At 38.3% G+C, this 22,521-nt stretch overlaps 1 protein-coding gene across 8 annotated transcripts in view; it reads right to left on the bottom strand.

Annotated features, from left to right (window-relative positions):
* Positions 1-22,521, bottom strand: part of lrba (LPS-responsive vesicle trafficking, beach and anchor containing) — a 222,265-nt gene that overhangs the window by 60,124 nt on the left and 139,620 nt on the right. For all 8 annotated transcript variants that reach the window (XM_028469572.1, XM_028445918.1, XM_028446752.1 and 5 more), the window contains 4 exons: positions 6,662-6,779; positions 6,430-6,532; positions 4,403-4,518; positions 4,204-4,316 (listed from right to left, as the gene is read on the bottom strand). In XM_028469572.1, coding sequence (XP_028325373.1) covers positions 4,204-4,316; positions 4,403-4,518; positions 6,430-6,532; positions 6,662-6,779 — 450 coding nt within the window. The remainder of the gene's footprint in view (positions 1-4,203; positions 4,317-4,402; positions 4,519-6,429; positions 6,533-6,661; positions 6,780-22,521) is intronic.

Here is a 22,521-nt window from a genome sequence, read left to right as displayed (position 1 = left end):
GTGTGGCCTCTGTTGGGCTGGGGAATGATGACAGTGTGTGACATGTGTGCGCGCACACACACACGCACAGCAATTTGGCTTCTCAATGTCACAAGAGGCTTCGCAGATGACCTGTTTCTACACGAGACAACTGCCAACTTGACGTAAGAGGCGGATAAGAGAGATGTGGAGGAAGAAAAAGACAGAGACACTGAGCGGTAAACACAGCCAGACTGAAACAATGAAGAGGAAACAATGAAACAATGGAAGGTGAGAAAGAACAGCAAAGCAAGTTGGTGACGGTTCCAGACACACGTGCAGAACAGAAACACCAACTGGCCACAAAGCATTAGGGTTGGGGGGTGGTGAACCACGGTGCACAAATATGTGTACGTGTACGTGTGTGTGTGTGGGGGGGGTATGTCAGCTCAGTGCTGCTTGCCCTTTTTCAGACACTGCAGTCTGCCACGGTCCAGCAGTCATACACTGATATCACACGCGTGTCAACAACATGAATAAAACAGATGTAATAAAGATTGGCCCCCACACCCTCCCTTCTCTCCATCTAATGCTCTACAAAAGCCAACCAGTGAAGGGTTGGCAAATGATGTTGTTCTTCCTCTCCGTACATGCTTTCCTCCTCTCTCTTTTGCTCTGTGATTGTCTTTCAGTTTCTCTGCCTTTCCCCCCAACTCGCCTTCATTCACTTAGTCCCCAAGGGCTGTGAGGCTTGACTGAGCACAGAGGCAGAGCTGTCCAAACTCTATGGAAGTGCAAAAGAAGAAAGAGAGGAGCAGGATGCAGAAATGTAAGGACGGCTGCATGTGAGCGTGTGTGCACGTTGCTGTGTGAAGGGCAAGTACAACTGTCACATTTTAGCCTACTGGGCAACATCAAGCTGGATAAACAGATGCATTATGCACCCACAAACAGTGGGGAAACTATTGGGAAGGATAAAAACAGAGGGTGGAAACACAATGAAGGAGATGAAAGGTGAAAGCAGCACCGGGGGGGACACAGGGACAAGGTGTTGATTGCTGGGGTGTTTGGCAAAGGCAGTGTGAAAAAATGAAAGTGTGAGTGGATGGTTCACTTGTGTTTCATAACTGTGGCAACAGCGCAGGAACACAACACTAACTGTAAATAAGGCAGAATATGCATTCACTTGGTCTTTTCTCCCCTATTTAAAGGACATTTTTATTATTAATATTAATATTAATTGTTAACTATGACACATTTTGGCTGATGAACAGTTTTGCATAAGGTGTCTGTGTTCCACATTACTTTAATCCAGTGTTTTTCCGACCTTGGGGTAGCCTGGAATGTCTAGTAATTGGTAAAAAAAAAAAAAAAAAAAAAAAAACTTTGGTAAAAACAGGTTTAGATTCTATTTTTAAAATGTTTTGAATTATTTTTCAAATACACATCACACGCAATAAATATCAAATAACTATCTTATACCTAAACTTTCTCAAATATAAATCTAGTTCAGATAAAATGCAGTAAAAATATCTGAGGTGGTGCACTAATCCTGGCTACTCTGTATTTGTAACATTCTTTAATAAACAGGATCAAAAATTATATAATTATATATAAAAAAAAAAGTCTCTGGAATCGCCGGACATTTGTGATATCAAAATGGGGTCACGACCCGAAAAAAGTTGGGAACCTCTCCTTTAATCCTTTTCAAATGCATAAACTTTCTTTTTGAAAGAAAAAAAAAATCTACCCTTGATTTATTTCTTACATTTTCTTACCTCTATCCATCCAACTGCAAACATTTTGAGAAATGCAATTTTAAAAAGCATTTCCTCCTGCACATCTCCCGTCCATTAGTGCATGCCTTTTTGTTTCCGTTGCTGATTTAGTTGCTCATTTTACCTCTTGCACCCCAACAGTAGTTCAATCATCTCACATGAAAACGAATGCCCCGTCCTCCTGTTATTAGACTCTTCCATCCACCGAGGGGAGCTGGCAACTAAGGAACTATGTTTTTGGCTAGTTTCCCATCTGTGTGTATGTGTAAAACAGTGGGAGTTAATGTGAGAGATTAAATGCAGATCCACCCACTGTAGGGGGAGAGGAGTCTTTTAAAATGTGTTAGCATGACTGTGTGTATTTATGGGAGAGAGAGCACTGCAGGGCAGAATTCATCATTTTAAACCCAATTACCTGATCCCTGGAGTTACCTGGGAGTAATACTTTACTTCCTGGTGTGTCTCAGAAGGTGAAACCTTATATTATTTACTGTTGAACATAAATTGATAGACAATCATTAGCCATAACAAGGAATTAGGATTTTCTAGTTGGGAATAAAGGGTACTCCAATCAGTTCAGTTAAACAATTTAGGGCAACCTCATCCAAAAAAGGTCAAAATCTAATCCCACAGATTATCTTTCATATTACAGAAATCACCAGCCTGGGCTGTTTGCCAGATGGTTTACAGTTTTTAATCAAAATTCTCAAATTTAACTACTTTGTTTTTGCTTTTTTCAGTAAAAACTGTTGGATTATGTTTACATTCGTTCAGTAAATCATGAGCATCAAAGTTTGAAGCGATTCAGGTTGTTTTTTTCATCGTGTCTTCAGGTAGCGGTTTACGATGCGTATGCCAGAAACTAAATATTTTATCTTCGATGTTTATATGAAAAAAAAAAAAAAGAAGTGAAAATGAGCAGAGTTTTCCAAGGGTTTGATGAACCACAGAGCAATGGAAGGAGAGAGGCGGGTCTAAAACAATTCACTGAGGATTCATGTGTGTCAACAATAGGCTGAACCAAGCTGAACTACAGGTAATCTTTGAAGAAGCCACTATAATGCTGTGGGCAAAATAATGCTAAGTACCTACTTTAGTATCATATATACATCCTCTGATCCGCCGTATCCCGAGGGTGCACTAGGGCCAATCATAATTTTATTAAAGCCAGAACATATACAAGACTGAATATTACAAACATACACTCATTCACTCAATTTAACAAATCCCCTTTAAAAGTCATAAAACCTGCAGTTTTTCCATTGAGAGGTTGCTACATGATAGCGAATTCATTGGCACAGATTATTCTCTAAGTTGCAGTGGCCTTTTTCTGTCAATAATATTCTGTTTCTACAAGGATTAGCAATGATTTATAGTTAAAACATGCATAACTCCTTCAATTGCATGGATAAGCTTTTCAAGCATAGCTACAACACAGTTTTCTCCCCTAAACTGAATAAAATAAATGAAAAAACTTAATGGGACCATTGCAATATTGGATGCATTAAGAAAAATATCCAAATATCCTATTTGTTAGATATTGGCAGTTATCTGGATCCTCATCATGATTATTTAGACTTTGAAGGCTTGGAAGAAATTTTCATCCCCACCTATTATGATACAGTAGGTCAAAATGTATACAGAAACACCAATTTCCTTAGAAAAATCGCGATAAGATACAACATCATTGTGGATCTGATCCAGGTGAAACTCAGTGGGTAATTGATGAACCAACCCAACATAACTCAGTCGAATTTTCTAAAGATCAGTCAATTACGAACTGAGATATGAATTTTTGAAATTTACCCAATGAGAGACAGGGATTTTTAAATTTTTGAAACTGATATAGAAATAGTATATTGATTTGGATTCCCATCAAAATGTAATGGAATCTTCCATGGCATAGGGTTTATCTTTGGTTACAATGTTGGCACAATCTGTTTTGTACTTTTGACTTAATCCTGCTAACAGACAAACAAACAAATGAAGAAAGGTGAAAATATTACCAAGAGGTAATAACTCTGTTTTTCAACCTTGAGGTCATGACCCCATGTTTAATCAAAATGGGGTTGCCTGAAATTTTCTGTAATTGATTAAAAAAAATAATGATTAGAAATCCTATTTTAACTATATTTTAAATAATTATTCTTTTTCAAATTAAAACACCACCCACAATCTTAAACAACTGTATTCTATACTTGCACTTTCTTAAATATAAATCTAGTTAAAAGAAAATGCAGCATAGTAATATCTGAGGTGGTGCATTTTGTCACTTTGTATACTAAGTCTGGCTACACAGTATTAGTAACACAATATACCAAACATGATCAAAAACTAATTCAAGAGAAAAAAATGTCTCTGAGTAGCCAGAAATTTACAATATTGGAATGGGTTCAAGACCTGAAAAAAGGTTGGAAACCACTGTAATAACTTCACAATGTACAAAAGAGTTGTTGTTGTTCTTAACCTTTGACAGATCTCTGAAGTTGCTTGGCAGAGTGAGGTCAAGCTCCTCTGACTCATAGTTGGTGATGACCCAGGGAAAGACTGGGTACTGGTTCAGGTCATTGAAGGTGCGACCTGGAAGGAAGAGAAGACGGAATGAAAATTCCAGCACAAAAGGAGTCAGACGATGACATCACAATGATATGAACGGGGGTCCTCACCAGAGATGGTGTTGAGAAACATCAAATACTCAAAGTTGGAAATCTCACGGTGTTGCCAGCGTTGAGTCATATTGGAAGCCTTGAACAGCTGCTTTGGTGTAGCCAGAGAAATGCGCCTAAAAATTGTGGAAATAGGAACATTTAGTTTGAAAGGTTTGTAGCCACAACTGACTCAAACGCATATAATTAATGCAGTGAACTTGATGATGGCCATTGTGCTATTTTTTTTATTGACAAAAGATTGGCAATAAAATATTGTATAAAAAAATGTCCCTCTCCACATACAGGGTGAGATGTTTTTTTTTGTTTGTTTGTGTTTTTCACACATTGTACAGGCTTATCCATTTCAAGGACAATCTTGCCTGAACATTGATATCGGCGCACGCGCAGGCACACGCACACACACACAAAGCCTGGGGGTATGATGTAATAACAATAGCAATAACAAATGACCCCCTCTTCTAATTAAAACAAAAGAAAATGATAGAATCAATCAATGTCATCCTAACAGACTATCGTCATTAAAACTTGCACACACAAAAAAAAGCCGACAGTGTGAGTTTCCACATGCAAACAGACATAAGAAATGTTAGTTTTGTTTGTATGTACACATTGTTCTTAGTCTACACCCTTTCAGTTCAACGTGTACTTCACCCATTTTAAGATTAGATTCATATACAAACAATAATACAAACTTCTTTTTAAGATAAAATAAAAAAATGTTAGACATAAGAACTTAACTGCGATTGTGTTTTTCTTCTTGTGGAATGTTCACTTTATAATGGTTTTTGCTACAGTGATATGCATCCCTTTAGCCTCATTCAGAGGAACAACGTTGAAAAACTTCTGTTTCCTCCCTCCCTTGTTATTCCACATTTTGTAAAAAGTCAGCTCAAAACGGACGAGTTGGATTTTTCTTGATAGGTGATGTCACCTAGCGGAAACTCTTCCTTCTGACAATCCTGGCTGCTCCTACCCTATTTAAAAATGTGAGCTCCTCCCTCTCCAACTATCTCACAGCTAAAACAAACACTGCGGTTTAATATAGACTATACATTATATTCTATTGTCATATATGTAAAGCTACATACACAAAATGTGTTCTCTGCATTTAACCCCTCTCTGAGGAGCAGTGGGCAGCTACGGTGTAGCACCAGGGGAGCAGTTACGATCAGTTCCATTTTTAGTATCCGTTATACCGGCTCATTTCGCCTTTGAAATGATCTAACGTGTTTGTGACCCAATGCGTACGCAGCGGTTGGTCAAAACAGTGGACTATCACCTTGAATGGATTATTCCTGTAATAAGTAGTGAAGAGGAGGAGGAGAAAGCAATGTAGCAGCTCCGGTGAGTGTTTGAAGCAGCTGAAACAGCTGATTAGCTCTGCTGCTGCCGCACACACCCTGAAACAGTGTTTGTCTGACTCACAATCACAATAGCCGCTTAAATATCCATGTGTTTTACTGTAATGTGCAGTTTTTTGGCTGAAAACAATAACAAGACTGTGTGTATAGCAAAAGAAAATTGCTAGTGATCAGCTGTTGTGTGGAGTCAGAGTCTACAGACACGCCTACTCATGAATACGCATAAGTAGGCCCCAAAACAACCTGTTTTTAGAACTGCACCGAAAGTAACTTTTCAGAGGCTAAAACTCTAGAAAACAGGGGAGTTTAGGAAAATAAACCTCAAATGCTATGTTGTTGGGGTTCTTGGAACAAATGGAGATGGGTGAAAAATAGCATAACACCACCCCTTTAACAATCGAGTAAATATGAGATCTGGTCATTTGTTTTAGCCTGTGTGCAATGAGCTGCCTCATGCATCTGTCCTCAGGTAAAAGAGGAACACAAACAGTCAACAATACTTTATGTACAACACTGTGCTTGTGGAATTATAAATACCATTCAGCATATACAGGAATAAAGATAAATCAATACATCTGTGGAATGGTGATGAGAGCCCAGCAACACTGATCAAAGATTTGTCTACACTAGTGTGAAGTATTTGTTAAGAGGTAAGCTGCCAACCTGGTCTGAGGGAGGCCAAAGTTGGTGCCCACTCCAACTCGTGGAAGACTGTGAACCACTTTCTTCACTGTGGCTGCATCTGGGAAGTTGAACATAACAGCTGCTGCAAAGAGAAACAAAAGGTACATTTTGAATTAAAAAGAAAAAAGAGGTCAGGTTATTTTAGAACGCTTAGATGGTAGAAATGACAGGATCACAGGCAATTTAGAGGCTGTAATGACTGTAGCCTTACTTCTGTTGGCTAAAAAGACCTCCAAAGCAGTGTTCTGCAAGAGGTAGCGTCTAGAAAAGATGGCTCGGATCTCTGTGAACAGCCATTTTCCATGAAGGCCTTCTGTATAGGTGAGAATCTGAAAAAAAAAAAAAAAAAAAGCAAAGAACATCAAAACAAAATTAATATAGGCCAAACTTTTTTTAGAATGGATGGTGTGAAGAACAAAAAAACTAACCAGAAACACTATAAAGGATACAGGATGAAAAAAAAAAAAAAGTATATATATATATATATATATATATATATATACATATATATATATATATATACACATACACACACATATATATTTGTTAAGTAAAACAAAAGTCTTTTGTGTCTGTTTTTGTTAAAAGAACAACCCGGTAGTGAAATGGATGAGAGGGATGGAGCAGAAGAGCAGAGAGAAGGTCAGGTTTGATCATTTTTCAACACGCAGTGGCACGGTGGCTTGAGCAGCACGATAAATGTCTTTTATTGATCAGTGGAGATGAAAAAGCGATTCTTTTAGCAGGAGAATGGGCATTGTTCAGCTAAAAACGAGTGAGTCAAATGCTCAGTTCACTAAAGGATCATCTATTTTGACATTAGCAGGAGTCCACTGCAATAACTGATGATGACACATTCTCCTTTTAAACATCCAATAAGCTCACTTTTGATATTTCCTTAGCGGAATGACAGAAAGGTCACACTATATTGTGTTACCAAGCTCTACATTTTAAGATCCTTAATGTGTCCCTGTAGAGATAGCGGTATAGCTGTCAGAGTGACCTGTTCTGATGGCTGTCACGGAGCCCAACACACCCCGATGCTTAGCCCTGCCCTACTGATTCATGCTCCTACTAATCCAGCATTTAGGTTACTTAGCTCTGTCGGCACAGGTTTGCTAACTAGGCTTTTGTTTCGCCCTCTGCGTTTAGCTTCAAACATGTCTTCTTGATGGGGGGAGTGCACAGATGCAGCAGAAAGGGAAAAGGACACATTAGGTTGTCACAATACAGTTCAGAGGCATGTTATTAATCAAACATATTCAAATATGAGCCAGCGAACGAAGCCGGGCGTTGTGGTAAAGGAGCTCATTAAAGGCAGAGGGGACCAGCTGAGGCCTTTCACAGAGGACAGCCTCTCCCTATCGGTCTCTCTGAGGAATAAGATCAGCCTGCATCGCAGACTCACTTCAAAGTCTCTAGAGTTCAATTAAATGTGGATTAGTGGCTTGGAGAAGCTCAGTGGAGCTGCATCCACAGGCCTCCTATCTTTTAGAGCAGCACGGTTAGATGAATCTACCAGTCAACACCAGCATGCAGCAACCCAACTAATACCAATAAACATCATCCAAACCTCCAAAAGTTTTGGCGTGCTTCACTGACGCACAATGAGATACTGTTGCTCACTCACTGATAAAAAGTAGTGGAACACGGCCAAAATACAGTAAGCAAACCATTCAACTCTTACCTAGATAACAAAATAATAATGTTGCCATCAAAAGCCCGGTCTCAGTGTTGTTTTTGTAGTTTTATAGAAGGAAACCAATGTTGAGGTGTCCCTAAAGCAAAAAAAATTGCTTCAGGTCACTAATAGGTTTTTTCAGAAAAAGCCGTTTTTCTCAGCTTTTTGTCACAAACTGGCAATTTGTGTGAAACTTTCCTCTATTCAACTAATGATTACGGAAGAACGAAACAAGCTAGAAACAAAAAAAAAACATTCTGATGAAGTTAGAGTCTAATCCTTCAGAATCTGGCGTCAGATTTCAGATTGTCATAGTACAAAATATTCTGTGGGTCTTGAAAGATCAGTGAAAATCATCTAATACGCCTGGCAGTATGGGGTTGGCTCCTCTGAAAATGGCTGGCAGTGAATTATTTAATAATCTGCATAAGTGCCTCAAGCTTTTCATCATGGCTCCTTGAAAGACCCTTTGAAACTTTGCCAGTATAAAAGTTGTCTGACACCTAAAAGGTTGGCGATGATTGATTTTGATGACCATTATTCCATATACGTCACATGGATCAATGACATATAAGGAGTTTACCACATATTTAATAAAATGGGCATCAACGTGGAAGGTTTGTATAAATATTAAGATAGAAATAAAAACGTAAATATTTTTAAATTGTATATAGGACCATAATATAACTAAAATAGGGTAGAAAAAATAAATTTGAATAAATTTAAATCAAATCAAGCATTATTGCCATTTTGCCAACCATACATAGTAGTGCAGACAAGATGAGAACGTTTCTCCAGGATCCTATAAAAACGTACACATCTCTCATACCACACATACTCTCACACACATCCCTGAGATGCCTTTAGTTAAATAGTTAAGTAGTATATAGCAGCCAGAGTGCATGTATAAAACCTGACCTTGTGAATAATAATTTAAAATGCTGAGACTAAAACCAAATTATAAATACTGAAACTAAAAACTAAGTACTAGATTAAAGTGCAGTGTATACATTTTTTGATCAGCTGTTCAACATTCTCACAACTTGCAAGAATTGTACAGATTTTTTACACAATAATGTTTAGTCTTGAAACCTTTTTTAGTTCATTATATAAAATTTATATTATTATCATTATCAGTGCAATAACTATAATAATATTGCACAATTTTTTTTCTCCCCACCGAAACTGATGCATGTTCATGTGGATTTGATGGTTTTTCTCTCAAGAATTTTATATTTTGAGATGACAATTGTTGTCATTTGCGCTGTATAAAGTTGTATTAAATTGAATTTTAACAAAAAAGTCATTAAAAAGAACAAAACACTAAACATGTCAAGTTAAACCACTATGAACTGTTTTCCTCTCTCCAAGAATCCAATCCAAAAAGAAGCTGCTATCTTCAGGTTTATAAAAAGTGACTGGTTGAAGTGTAACCTTTCACCTCCAAAGGTAGAACTTGAATCATTTCATCCCCATGAGCACATTCTTAGACCTTCCATTAGATGTCGAGATGATGCCCAGTGCTGAACTTGATGAAGCTGCCGGTCTCTGATTCCACAGAGAGATATGACAGCGGCGGTGGCAGCCAGATATCATATTTTTCACTGGACCGATGAATCCCGGGGAACGCTGTAAATAGCACTCCATGTTGCTCTGATCACTGTCCCTGTCGGCAGCCCCCTTTTCCATTGCGGATGAAAAAGCTGAGTGTGTGACAACGAGCATGACAAACTATCAGTGCTGTAATGCTTGCGCTGTTCTGACCACGTCTAGACAAATTACACTGGTGTGGAGGTTATTGTCCATGCTGGAATTATGGCTGCACCAGCTTTCTCTGTGATGTATAGTAATGGGAGAAATGGATGAGCCAGGTTCAAAGGCATGGAACAGCTACAGCAGAGCCTATGACCTATACTGGTTTGTAACAGTCAAGTAGAGTTTTTTCATTTTAATCATTTCACTCCTTGGAAAAAAACCCCCAAAACAAATAAAACTATTTCAAACAAAACTGAAATAAAAATCAAAGAATATGTTCTAATAATTTAGATTAAAAAAAAAAGCTTTGCCTTCCTCAGTAAGAAACTGTTACATTGATGCTACATTTGAAGTGGAACTAAAACTAAAAATTCAGATCTAATGCCGTTTGAGATCAATTTCAAAGCGTCACACGAGAAGACACAGCCAAACAGAAAACAAAGGAACTAGTCCTGATTGCGATGCCTTCTCTGGGTCCCTATCTCTCCCCCCTCCTCTCCAACCTGTTTGTGCAGCGGGCTGCGGCTCATTTCTGAAGCACTGTCGTTTGTCTTTGTCAGATGCCCAGAAGACTGCAGAATGAAGAGGGACACATGAAGAGCGGCAGGGTGACTGTGGCAGCGGTGTGTAACCACACACCCACACCCACACACACACACAAAAAGTGTCACACTTGAATTTTGCCGACAGCTCAGTGCCAGTGGACCATCTCCATCACCCATCTCCTCCAAACCTCGTGCCCTTTACCAAGGACAGCCTTCTTTTTTTTTTAAATACGAGTACAGCCAAACAGGACTGCAGAGGAAATTTAATTGAAAGTGTAGCGGATTGGAGAACAGTTAGGAGAAGCAGGGGCTCAAGACAGATGATGCTCTCAACTGCCGTCGTTGTCGGGCAGGCTGAGTGCGAGCGTGTTTTGGGGCTGATAAGACTCTTGAGTTGAAGAGGAGAGAAGCTACTGCCAGTTAGCAACGACACCTATGTGTCATAATGGGAAAAATCTTTGCAATGCAATTTGGTTTTGAAATAAATAAACAAATCTGAATGTCATTACCAGTGTTTGATGATATACAGTATATGCACATCGTAACTAATGTGCTCTGCATCCATAAAATAAAAAGATGTGATTGAAGTTCAATTTGTTGTCTCTTATTAAGGATTTCCACATGGCTGCCTCAGTTAAAGGATAATGGATGAGGGATTTATTATTACCTTTTGGTCAAATGAAGTGGTGTGGGAGATAAGGTGATGAAATTAATGAGCGGGAGGAAGAGTGGTGATCCATCAACATCAAAATGGAGACTGGGGACAAGCAATATTACCAGAACTTGAAAGATTCCATGCAGAGGGGAAAAACGTGGTATTTATCAGCATGTCGAGCTAGTCATTGCATTTTATTTCCCAAAAGCCCAACAACACACTCCGTGCAATAACAATAAAATTGTTTGGACATGAAAACAATAGTCTGAGGTTATGTTCTATTCAAAGCTCTGGATTTATCCAGAATAGCAAAAGTAAGAGGCTGCTTGTGGAGCACTCAATTATATGGCTATAAAATCCACCAATCTGCAGTAAACGAAGCTACAGTGACTCCATCAAGCCTTTTACTGCAGTAGCAAATGAGAAAAAAGAGCAAGCAGGTACATGTAGCCGCTAGACTCTCATGCTGCATCACTTGGTTTCTTCTCTTCACTATTCTTTTATGTTCTTGTTCCCCTCTTCTCCCTCCTTCCCCTTAAACCCCACACTCCTTGTTTCCACACTGGTAAACAAGGCCTTGTCACCCCACATCAGCAAATGAGTTCATCGGATTAACGAGCAAGCAAAAGGCTACGACGCACTAACAAGGGTCGGTTGGTTGTGCGTGTCTGTGGTCCAATCAGGACTCTCATCACCGTTGACATAAAGCCTCCTCGAGCCCTCTGGAGCCAATTAAGAGAAATTTTGCTTTTGAGATTGAGTGATGGCAAAAGGAAAGAAAAAAAAGGTACAAGGAGGGATGGTACCATCCAGAAGATATTTGACACATATTTTACTGTAAAGAAGCCAAAACAAATGCAAGTTCTGCTTGGTGCAGTTTGTATAAATTATTCAAGAGGAAAGTTATAACGTTACAACCAGGAATCATGTGATCTAAAGACAATGTAGCCACCCACATGACTCTACTTTCACACCCCAGCAGTTGCCTTCAAGACTAGCAGGCTCATAAAGAGTATGGTTCTATTCAGCTGCAGGTCCACCATAGCAGCAATCCCATAATGTGCTGCAGGAAGTCAACTATATAACACTATCAGAGGGTGATTTTCACCCGAGCAAATGTATTTACATTATGTTGTGTTTGTCAGAGTGTCTTGGGTTGTGGTATAGCTTCAGCATCTTCTCTGATGTTTTAGAAGGTGCGGATGTTCTCCTACTCCAAAGCCAATTTTTTCCTACAGGCACACATTCTGGTGATTTTCACCCACCAATTGTGTTAGTGTCCCATTATTACTACACTGTATGCACTGTGTAAGTAAAGGTGGTTCTGAAATGTCCATGCTATCTTTATTTAGTCTAGTAGTTGTAAATAAATATCACACAGTGGTGATTTCCAAGGAAATTCATTAGGTCATGAAAATATTTTAGTCAGGTGATAATTTTTGTCCAATCAAAGTATGCCACTCCTTTGTTCCACTCTCTTGAAGTGGTTCGTGTGTCAATGAGACTATGCCTTCACCACTGACGCCTCAAACGGCCAAGAAATGGGTGGAGCAAAGGCCAAGTTTCCAGTGTCATTCTTGTTTTTCTTTTTTTTTTTTTTTTTAAGGATTTTTTTGGCTCTAGTGGCCTTTATATGACAGTTGCTTGACAGGAAAGGGGGTCAGAGAGAGCAGGGAATGACACGCAGGAAAGGGTCCCAGGCCGGGAATCGAACCTGGACCCGCTGCAGGTGAGGACCCGCTGTACATGGGGCGGGCGCTCTACCCACTGAGCTAAACACCGCCCCTTCATTCTTGTTTTTCTAAGAATTTTTAGTTCATACATTCCTAATTTTTCAGTAATTTTGGGTAATATTTTCATAACCCACCCATAATAGTGTTTTTTTTATTTTATTTTGTTAGGCATGACAAAGTTGAAAATAAAATAACTAATTTCTCATGTACTGTCATATTTTGATTATTACTTTATATTTGGTATATCTGGTAAAAATCACCTGGTGTAAATGGTGGTGTTTTTAATTTTAGCGACAGTGGAAATCAGGGGAATGTGGTTGATGAAGGAAACAAAGAGCTTCTGATGTTGGAAAATTAATACATCCAACTGTCACACACATTAAGACTTAAAGCTGTTACCCACGATCGGCTTTTACGAGACGAAATTATAGTGTCAATCAATGAACAAAACATCATTTACTCCAAAAATAAAGGAACAAAAGTAAAAATTGCCCACTGAAAGATTGTTTACTTCTCCACCCTAAACACTCCATTTGTTAAAATGTTCATGCATTGCATTATGGGATGTGGAGTCCCGTAAAACAGATGCACAGTAGCGTTTTTACTTCATTCTTCCAGTTATTTCTAGTGGTTTTGTTGTAACGGTAGTTTATTTCCCAGTATTCCCCCGTGATTTCAGAATGAAGTAAAAACATTCTCTGAGACTCCACATCCCACAATGCAATGTTTATGGTGTAGATGAAAACAAACTTTCACTGAGCAATTTTAACCTTTTACATCTTTTCTTTCCCAAGCAAATGATCGTCGATGTATTGATCAATGAGGCCTACACTGTGGATTCTTTATGAACAATTATCATGCGTAGCAGTTTTAAGGTAGGTATAAAAGGAAAAAAATGTAAACACTTATTTATAAAGCGTAAAATGCTTGATAAACAAGTCAAAACTGACACCATGCTATATCGAACACAAAGGCACCTCCTTTGAGAACAAAAAATGAAGTGAATTTTCTTAAAGGTGCAATATGTAAGATTTGCAAGCAATTTCTGCCACCACCAGATGGCACATTCTGAGTAAAACGGTCCTGACCACTGAATGTACAGGTGACAATATTCTCTGCTATGTTGCCCTCAAATGTATTCATGGTTCATGCGGACCGATGTATATCGTCAGCTTTACATGTGTGATGCATTCATGAGTGAAAACGTTTAAGCAGTTGTTTGTTCGATGTAAACCTCACGGGTAGCGCACCATTTATCTGTTTAATAGATGTTTGTTACCAGAGATGGCCTAGTTCAGGGACTGCTCTGCTGTAAATAGGCTTATACTCACCCAACCGGTGATAAATAGGTACTACAGGTTGGCCGGACCTGCAATATTTATTAATGTATATATAACTATGTAGTCTCAAAAAAAAAAAAAAAATCACATATGGCATGACAGCCAAGGACATGTTTCTTAACACTCAAATTTTTATTTTAGGTATTTAAGACATATTTAATATGCTGATGTTTTCCTAATTTTGTGCTGGAAAAACCTTTACTCACGCCATTATAAATACTATGTATTATTATATCACACACAACACACGACACATCAAATACCAAGTGTATTAATGCAAAGTGTCTCTGATTGTGAAAAATATCAGAAATATATACTTAATAACACTAGCAGTCTTTTGTTCAGTCTGTCAAAAGATGTTAAAGTTAAGCCTTTTCATTGGTTTCATAAACTTTTAAACCCAGTTAATGTGCCTGCACCCAACGGCACGTCATCAGGGAAATACGCACGCGCACACAAAAATGGTGCGAGAATCCTGGAGACAATCTAATTTCTTTTTTCACCTCATGTTTCCAAAAGGAGACTCCAAAAGGTACTTAACTAAGCAAGCTCAAAGTAAACATATTAAAACGGCAATCAGAGAAGCTTAGTCAGGTCACAGCTGAATTAAGATTATAGAACTTGTTAATTAAAAAGGGATGTAGGAAACCATCTGACTGCAAAACACTGAACGTTGCTTCAATTGCTACACTTCACATCATATGCCCAGTTTGTAAATGTCCATTCTGGTCCAGGATTTAAAAGCTAGGCTTAGAGTTTAGTCAATCCTGTCATGTGTGAGTGATACAGGCTGCTGCAGGAATTGTAAAATAAAATAGTGTTTTTTCTTGACACTTTTCATATGACAGAGAATTGCTGCTGTTGACCATGTTCAGTCCTTCATTAAAAAAAATACACAACTTCTAGTAACAACTTTCAGCAGTCAAAAAGCTGAACTGATCTCCGACTGTATTTTTTATTTTATTTTTTTCAAACATGGCAATACGTTTAAATGAAACAAATGACAGACACCTGATCTCAATCGCATTGAGCCGCTTTGGGGTGCAGTGAATTGGGACACTGCCATGGATAAGCATCTGAAAAACTTGCAGCAGCTGTGGTTTGAAATCACTTCAATATGTAGTAAAAATCCATGTAGGTTTCAGCATAATGGCGAAGTAATGCCATAAACAATTTAGACAATTCTGAAGGCAGGAGAGGTCTAATCAGTACCATCAATATGTACCTAATAAACTGGCCAGTGAGGTTGAATTCCCCTTATGGAATAAATGAAAGATAGTACAGAACACAGTACAGACTGTCACCATATGTCATTACAAGCACCTAAGACAATTTACACCAACCAGTGACTGATAGCTGTGATTGTTCCACCATCATGTAACTGATTGGAGATGTAACCACTCGTCACACATAAAGCTCTATCTGCCTAGAGGTAAGTAAAACAAACTACATAGTTAAAAAATAAACACAACTAAGAAGCTGCTGAGATGTCAGAGAATTAAAGCAAAATAAACAATCCCAGCTTGCACCAAGTGTAGGGTTATGAAGCCTAAAAGCTAAAAGTGTTTAACCCCAAAAGTCGCCCAGCAAGAGTTGCACTCCCTGAAGAAAGTGCCCTTTGAAAGGATCTTTGGGGACACTTAGTCTGAATTCAGCCTAATAGGGATTAAACCCTTTTGTGGTCCTTTTCACTGTTTGCTAACAGGTTAGCCTTTTTTTCCCTTCCCTTTCCTTTGCTGCTTAGCCTTTTTGAAGTGGGAACAAAAAAAGGTCTTCTGTGGATTTAGGGAAATGCTGCGGAGGTCTTAGGGTTAATTGGAAGCGAAGGGGCGAGTTCAGTCCATCAACATTTTAAACATCAGCCGTAGGTCTCAACTAGATGTAGAATAGCAATATGTATCAGACTATGATATATATATATATATATATATATATATATATATATATATATATATATATATATATATATTTCATAGTCTGATACATATTGCTAAGTTTAAAAGATTGGCAAAATATATTCTGGTCACAAAAGGAACAGCTAATGAATAAAGTAGATGGTCAATAAAAGATTAAGAGGGTTGATGGATAAAAGTTTCTTCAACAACTTGATTTGACTTGATTTTAGTACTGTGAAACCAGAAATAGTCAAACTGGTACATCCTGGAAAACAATACAACTGGAGGAAGAAAACCTCTAGAACTCAAATATATTCAGCTACGTGAACACCATTAGAGGTGTAGGAAGGCTTTTGTGGTATTGAGAGGCACCTGTTGAGACCGTGATGATCCTTCTTCTTGATTTGTCAAGTTCGTCAGTGAACAGTTGCATGGTTTACAAAGGTGAAAAACCGAGATCATGGTTTTCACAAATTTTTCAGATAATCAAAGAGACAGCCAAGCACTGGAGCCATTCAACAGTTTTGGACTCAACTCTCCAATAAGCTGCCATAGTAAACATCAGACAGGTTAAGATCGCTGACCGGCTCCTATCGCATTCTCCCCGCTTTCTTTTAGTTGCTCATTTGTAGAAAGTGTTTTCAAGGGGGTTGGTTGAAAGCTTCGCTGAAGTAAATTCTTTTCTAATCCGACCATTGTCATCAGATTAAGTGGGTGTTGGGTGAAAAGTACACCCCTCTTGGGGAATTTGAAGCTAGTTGTTCAGAGCAAAAGAAGAGTGAGAAAAGAACATTCTGGAGACTTTTAATAGTTTGAATGTGACTTAATATGTATGTGTTGTAAATGTTAAATTTGTATTCATTAAATTTACATTTATTTAAAAAAAAAAAAAAACAATAACAACCAAGCAGGCAATGGAGTTAGAAGAGAGAATATCTGATTTTTACCTTGCTGCATTTTAATCATAGACAAAACATAGAAAAACAACTATCCATCTGAATACCTGATTGGTAAGTATTGGAAAAAGTTGAGTAATAATCTATTGAAACAATTAAATACCCTTCAAAAAGAAAGCAACCCAGGTTTTAAAAATCTAAACCATTGTTAAGCCCAACAAATTATCAAGTTCAGCTTTCAAAGAAAAGACACATTCTCATCCTTTGATATTAAAAGACTGAATGACAAACAAGATTGTTTGGATTGAAGGTTTTTTGTTTGAATGCTATTGCATGTTTCTACCAAGCTAACATAAAGCTGATGCAGGGCTTTTTCTGGATCATATTACTAGGAAGAGAAAGCAATTTCTGTACAGGCTTTATGGTTAGGCCTTTCCAACCAAAATGAACGGGTCATTAACCTTAAGACTTAATACTAGCACCAGATCACAGAAATGTAGCATCACTTTCTGGCAAAGATAAAACTAAATGGTGCATTCAACCTGCAGCTTGCACGTTCAAATCAAACCCTAAAAATCAGAATACTGCTTTAGAATACTACTTCAGAATACTACATTAAAGTTCTACTTTGGTAAGGGGATCTGTATAATACTTATTTGTAAGGAATGGTAAAGGGAAAAAAATTACTTGGAATATTGTCTTAAAATCCATTACATTTACTTTGAGTTCTAAAAAACAGCACCAAACACACTGAGGGACAACAGGACAACATTTACAATTCCAATGCCTAGCATGTTGCAATACACATCGATCTTTCAATCACAGCCGTGTCTCTCTGACCTCCTCTGAATAACAGAGGCTTTTGAGAACAGCAGGTACACAGGTGCTGATTGTAATATCAGTGGCCTACCAGGCAGACTGGCATCCATAAACAGGCCTATCCATCAGGCTGCTGCGTCGGCTTTGACACGTATGTTGGAGCCAGACGAAGGGAATAAATGATAGAGCGAGGGGATCAATCAAAGAAAGGGAGGGGAGGCACCTGCCACTGACTGGACAAGTCAAACCCAGAGATGGAGCATGATGGAGAGGCTAGGCTCAGGTGCAAAGAGAGGGCTGGCAGCTCTTTGTCTGGACATGCTTGGTTAGGGGGGATCTAGGTAGCTACTGTGTGGTTGTGTTAAGGTCCAAAACCAGGTCAAGATCAAGAGCCTCACACAAGAATGAGATTGTTTGTTTGTAAAGAGAGATGGGGGTTGTTTTTCAATGCTTCTTTGAGAGGGGGGAAAGAACAATTGGAAGAGGGGCATTAGTCATCATTAGTTGGTCATATAAGCTGTCTAATGGGGCTTTATGTGATTACCAGAGTGGCAATCGCCTGTCCCTGACCTGCCCTACCTGGTTACCTCTGCTTGTCAACATTCATCAGTCTGCTTCTACAAGTGTTGTTCACATTTTCTATAAAACAAATGTGATAGTGTTCTTATTCATTCAGTTGAAACTGTTATTAAAAAGGCTTAGAATTATGTGCAAACATGTTTTTTTCAAGACATGCCTATAGTATGACACTATATTTATATACACATTTTAAGAACAGTATGCCAACATCAGAATTTATCACAAAAAATTGTGCTATTTCCTTAAAACCAAAGCAAGCTACAGTCAACATGTTCTTCATAATATTTAGAGACTTGCTCTTTGAGTTGTGTGCATTCATTCCTATTTGTACCTTCTACTAAAAAAAGTAGAAAGGTATAAACATCTGGAATTTCATCAAACATGTGCGGCTCATAGACAAATCCTCCTGAAATCTGTTTTTTCATTTTACCACTTCCACAAAATGATTAATTTCTCATTTAATGTGATACCAATTGGAGGAGTACTTTAGCACAAATCCACCAAGCTGTAGTTCTCCGACTAATTACAACCAGATCAAGACCACCATAAAATGGTGTCCTCCATCCACTTGAAACAATCCACAGGTTAAGTAAGTATTAAAGACAATATAACACACAGTTATATGGACAGTTATAGGACAACATACTTTAAAAAGAGTGTTAATAAATGTAACATTCTCTCAGATGCAAACAGTGATAAAGAAGACAATATTGCTTCTTGAGGGGAAAACAGAAATGTGCATCCAGTGGTTAAAATGGTCACATGGTCCCATCTCTCCAAATTGATCTAAATAACTCCTAATCGTTTACACATGCCTCCATACCGACAAGCATGGACAGTGCCTACCATTAGCTCTGAGGTAAAATGAGAGGAACAGTATGATAACAATTACATTTTCTGATGACTGATGAGCAAAATTGAGCTATGGGGATAATAACACATGATTAAAAACGGACAGAGAGAAAGACATCAGAGCTAACCAGGCTACTCAAGTATGCTAACTTATGGGTGCTTAATATAGCTTAGCATGGAGTAAGAAAAAGAGATGGGAGGTGAAAAATACGGGGTAAATGAGAAAGGAAACGAAAGGAGGTCATCCTAACCTATCACTCCACTACTTGTTGTGGTGGTGTAGCTGAGCGATTTATTGACCATCTACTCTGTCACTGTGGATAAATAACATGGAACAGCATGAAGGAGAGACAAAGGGGGGACAACTCCACAGAAGGAGGCCAATATGAATGAGTGAGAGGGAGAGGATCGGGTTCCTTCGGCTCATTGATAATGACATACCTGCTTGGCCTGTCCGTTAGTCCTATAGCACACACTACTTAGGCTCTAACTGGAAAATCAATAGGCTCCTCTCCCAGAGACCTCTGGCTGCCATGCTTCTTTGTGATTGGCAGCTCCAGCCGAAGGTCGTCCCTGGCGACCATCAGGATTTGGTGGAGGAAGCAGCAGGAGGGGGCGCAGTCTAAGCAATCTGACACTTCAGGGAAAGCTTAACGATATGGGACTGGTTACTAGATAACACCACAGTGGTTTTCCTTGACTGAGTGACCATCCATTGAGCCACTTGACTAAAACCCTGGGTAGCCGTCACCACCCCACTAATTAGAGTTACCAATGTCTTCTCAGTAGGGGCTTTATTGCTGGAGTCCAAGAGTGGACATTAACCTTTGAGGTGAATTTATTGATATTCTTGCACAACACTTTTCTACTTGAACTCCGGCTCAAACTTTTAGGGAAACATAGTTACAGCACTAAATATTATTATTGCACTATTCAAGCGTCTATTGCTGCATCTTTTTCTAGACCCTATCCTTTTTAAGTATTTAGTCAAACCATTTTTGCACTTACATGTCAGTTAATTTAAGTAAAATATTTCCATTTTCATAAAAACCTAATGACCTAGAAAAGTTTATTTGTAAGAAATTAATTTTTGAAAAGAGGAAAAGGTTGGAGACAAAAACAATCAATCTGCTGTTTACATTTTTTATTTAACAGTCTACTGCCAGTTAATTATGTTGTTCTTCTTTATACACGCAGTGTTAGCAGGCTCATAAAGTAGCTCTACATCTTTGGCTTCTGAATGGAGAGAAAGAGTGCTTCAAAACTTGTGGCCATTAACATGCAAACACACATCTGCTCTGTGACTTCATCAGTTCTGCTATCTGTTGAGCAGATGCAGAGGCCAGCCAGGCAATTAGCTGCCTGCAATGATTTTCTTTGAGCCCTCTGTAGAGCAAGCAGCTGGCTCCATCCGGGTAAGGGAGACCCGGGACAAAACGTGTGAACAAGAACATCAGAGATTTGCTCTCAGTTTACACGTAGCGCGGATGTTAGCCTGTGTGTGTGTGTGTGTGTGTGTGTGTGTGTGTGTGTGTGTGTGTGTGTGCGTGTGTGTGTGTGTGTGTGTGTGTGTGTGTGTGTAGAATACAGTGAATCACTCTCCCAGTACCTATCATGTTTCTAAAAGAATGGAGATGGAATGGGATTGGAGGCTCCTAATAGCCATGTATTAACATCCTTCTTCGTTGTCACATATTAATCTAAAAAACAAAACCCTTGTACACTCTTGATGAGGCTGGTTTTAATTTGAATAACGTTCATGGAAAGAAAAAACTACTGTACATTATGCGTAGGCCTATACGAGTTAATCAAGCCAAGGTTGGTCAACCGATTCAACAAGTAAAATAAGTTATTCTCCTTCCAATGCAATTATCAATGGAATAGACCAATTCGTTATGAAGTATTGTAGAAATACCATCTAAGTCATAACACTGACTTACAAAGTGTGTATGTGTGTTGGGGGGGTTGATGGGGCAGATGGCGATATTAGCAGCCCCTTGATATTGTTGTCCGATTTTAGCCATAAAAAGTGATATCGGTTGTAATTGAAAAACCAATTGTACTATAATTTGAGACAACGTACTAAAAATGAGTATGGCACCATTACCATTACCGTACCGTTTTGCCGATACGCTGTATATTTGTGGAAAACATACAGCAAGGTATCACATGAAATCTAGTCTGAACTTGTTATTGCCATGGATATATACTGTATATTATGCAACCCAAAATTAGGTTGGTGGGAAGGAGGGCCTAAAAATATATCGTATCGGTTAACATCGGAAATCTAATGTTGGACAACATTGGAATATCCAACAATTTAACAATGATGCATTTTTTGGAATAAAAACAAAAAAGGATCAATCACGTTAACTTAGGCTTTGTTGTTAGATTAATAAAAATTACAGGAAATAAGAAGAGAGAAAGAAATTTATGTCAGAAATGACAAATCTAACTGATCCCATAGGCTATTCACGCCTATAAAATTAGATCAGGAAGTATAGGTGACCTTGTGAAAAACTTAAACTTTATCAAATTCTATCCCGGGGTAATAAAATGTCACTTATTGCTGTAATTTAAATATGTGTAACAAGTGGTTTGATAAGTGAGGCTTAGCAGACTCATAACGTCTTTATAAAAGTCTGACTTGGGGTCGCCATATAATTCATTAAGCTACAGTTAACATGTCCTTCATAATATTTAGACACTTGCTCTTTACGTTGTGTTGATTAATTCCCGTGGAGCAGGGAGCCCGATAATAAACAGTCATCATGAAATCAAACAGGCTGACATTTTTTCTCACTTATTTCATTTTTTTCAGAATTCCTAAGCCAAATAAGGATAACGGCCATGCGCACTCACATGTTGAAGGTTGTTGCTAAGTCTGTCGAGAATAGATACACCCGCTACTTTATGTCCAAATGTACACTGTGGGCAGAATTTGCATATAGTACATTTGTCTACAATACCAGTATTAATTTAAATTTCAAACAAGATAATCTCACAATGAGCTCACCTTAAAACGATTTTCTATCATTAAGTCAAACATGGCCTATAACTGATTATGCAGTGCCAAACTAAATAGTGATCAAAGCTATTATTTCCTTTCATGTACAACTTTATTTTACAGCAATCATTGCATTTGGCATCTATCCATTACTAAAAACTCATTATGTGAAGCCAACTAAGAAAAAAAATACCAGTATATATACAGTACATACACTGAGTTGCTCACTGGCTTCTATGTTAGGTTGACATTTGTTGACACTGATGATATCTCTATTTATTGAGCTACATTTCATAAAGCAGTCACTTGTACTA

Source organism: Gouania willdenowi, chromosome 1 (genome assembly GCF_900634775.1).
Source record: "Gouania willdenowi chromosome 1, fGouWil2.1, whole genome shotgun sequence".
NCBI lineage: Eukaryota > Metazoa > Chordata > Actinopteri > Blenniiformes > Gobiesocidae > Gouania > Gouania willdenowi.
This window is presented reverse-complemented; position numbering and strand designations above follow the sequence as displayed.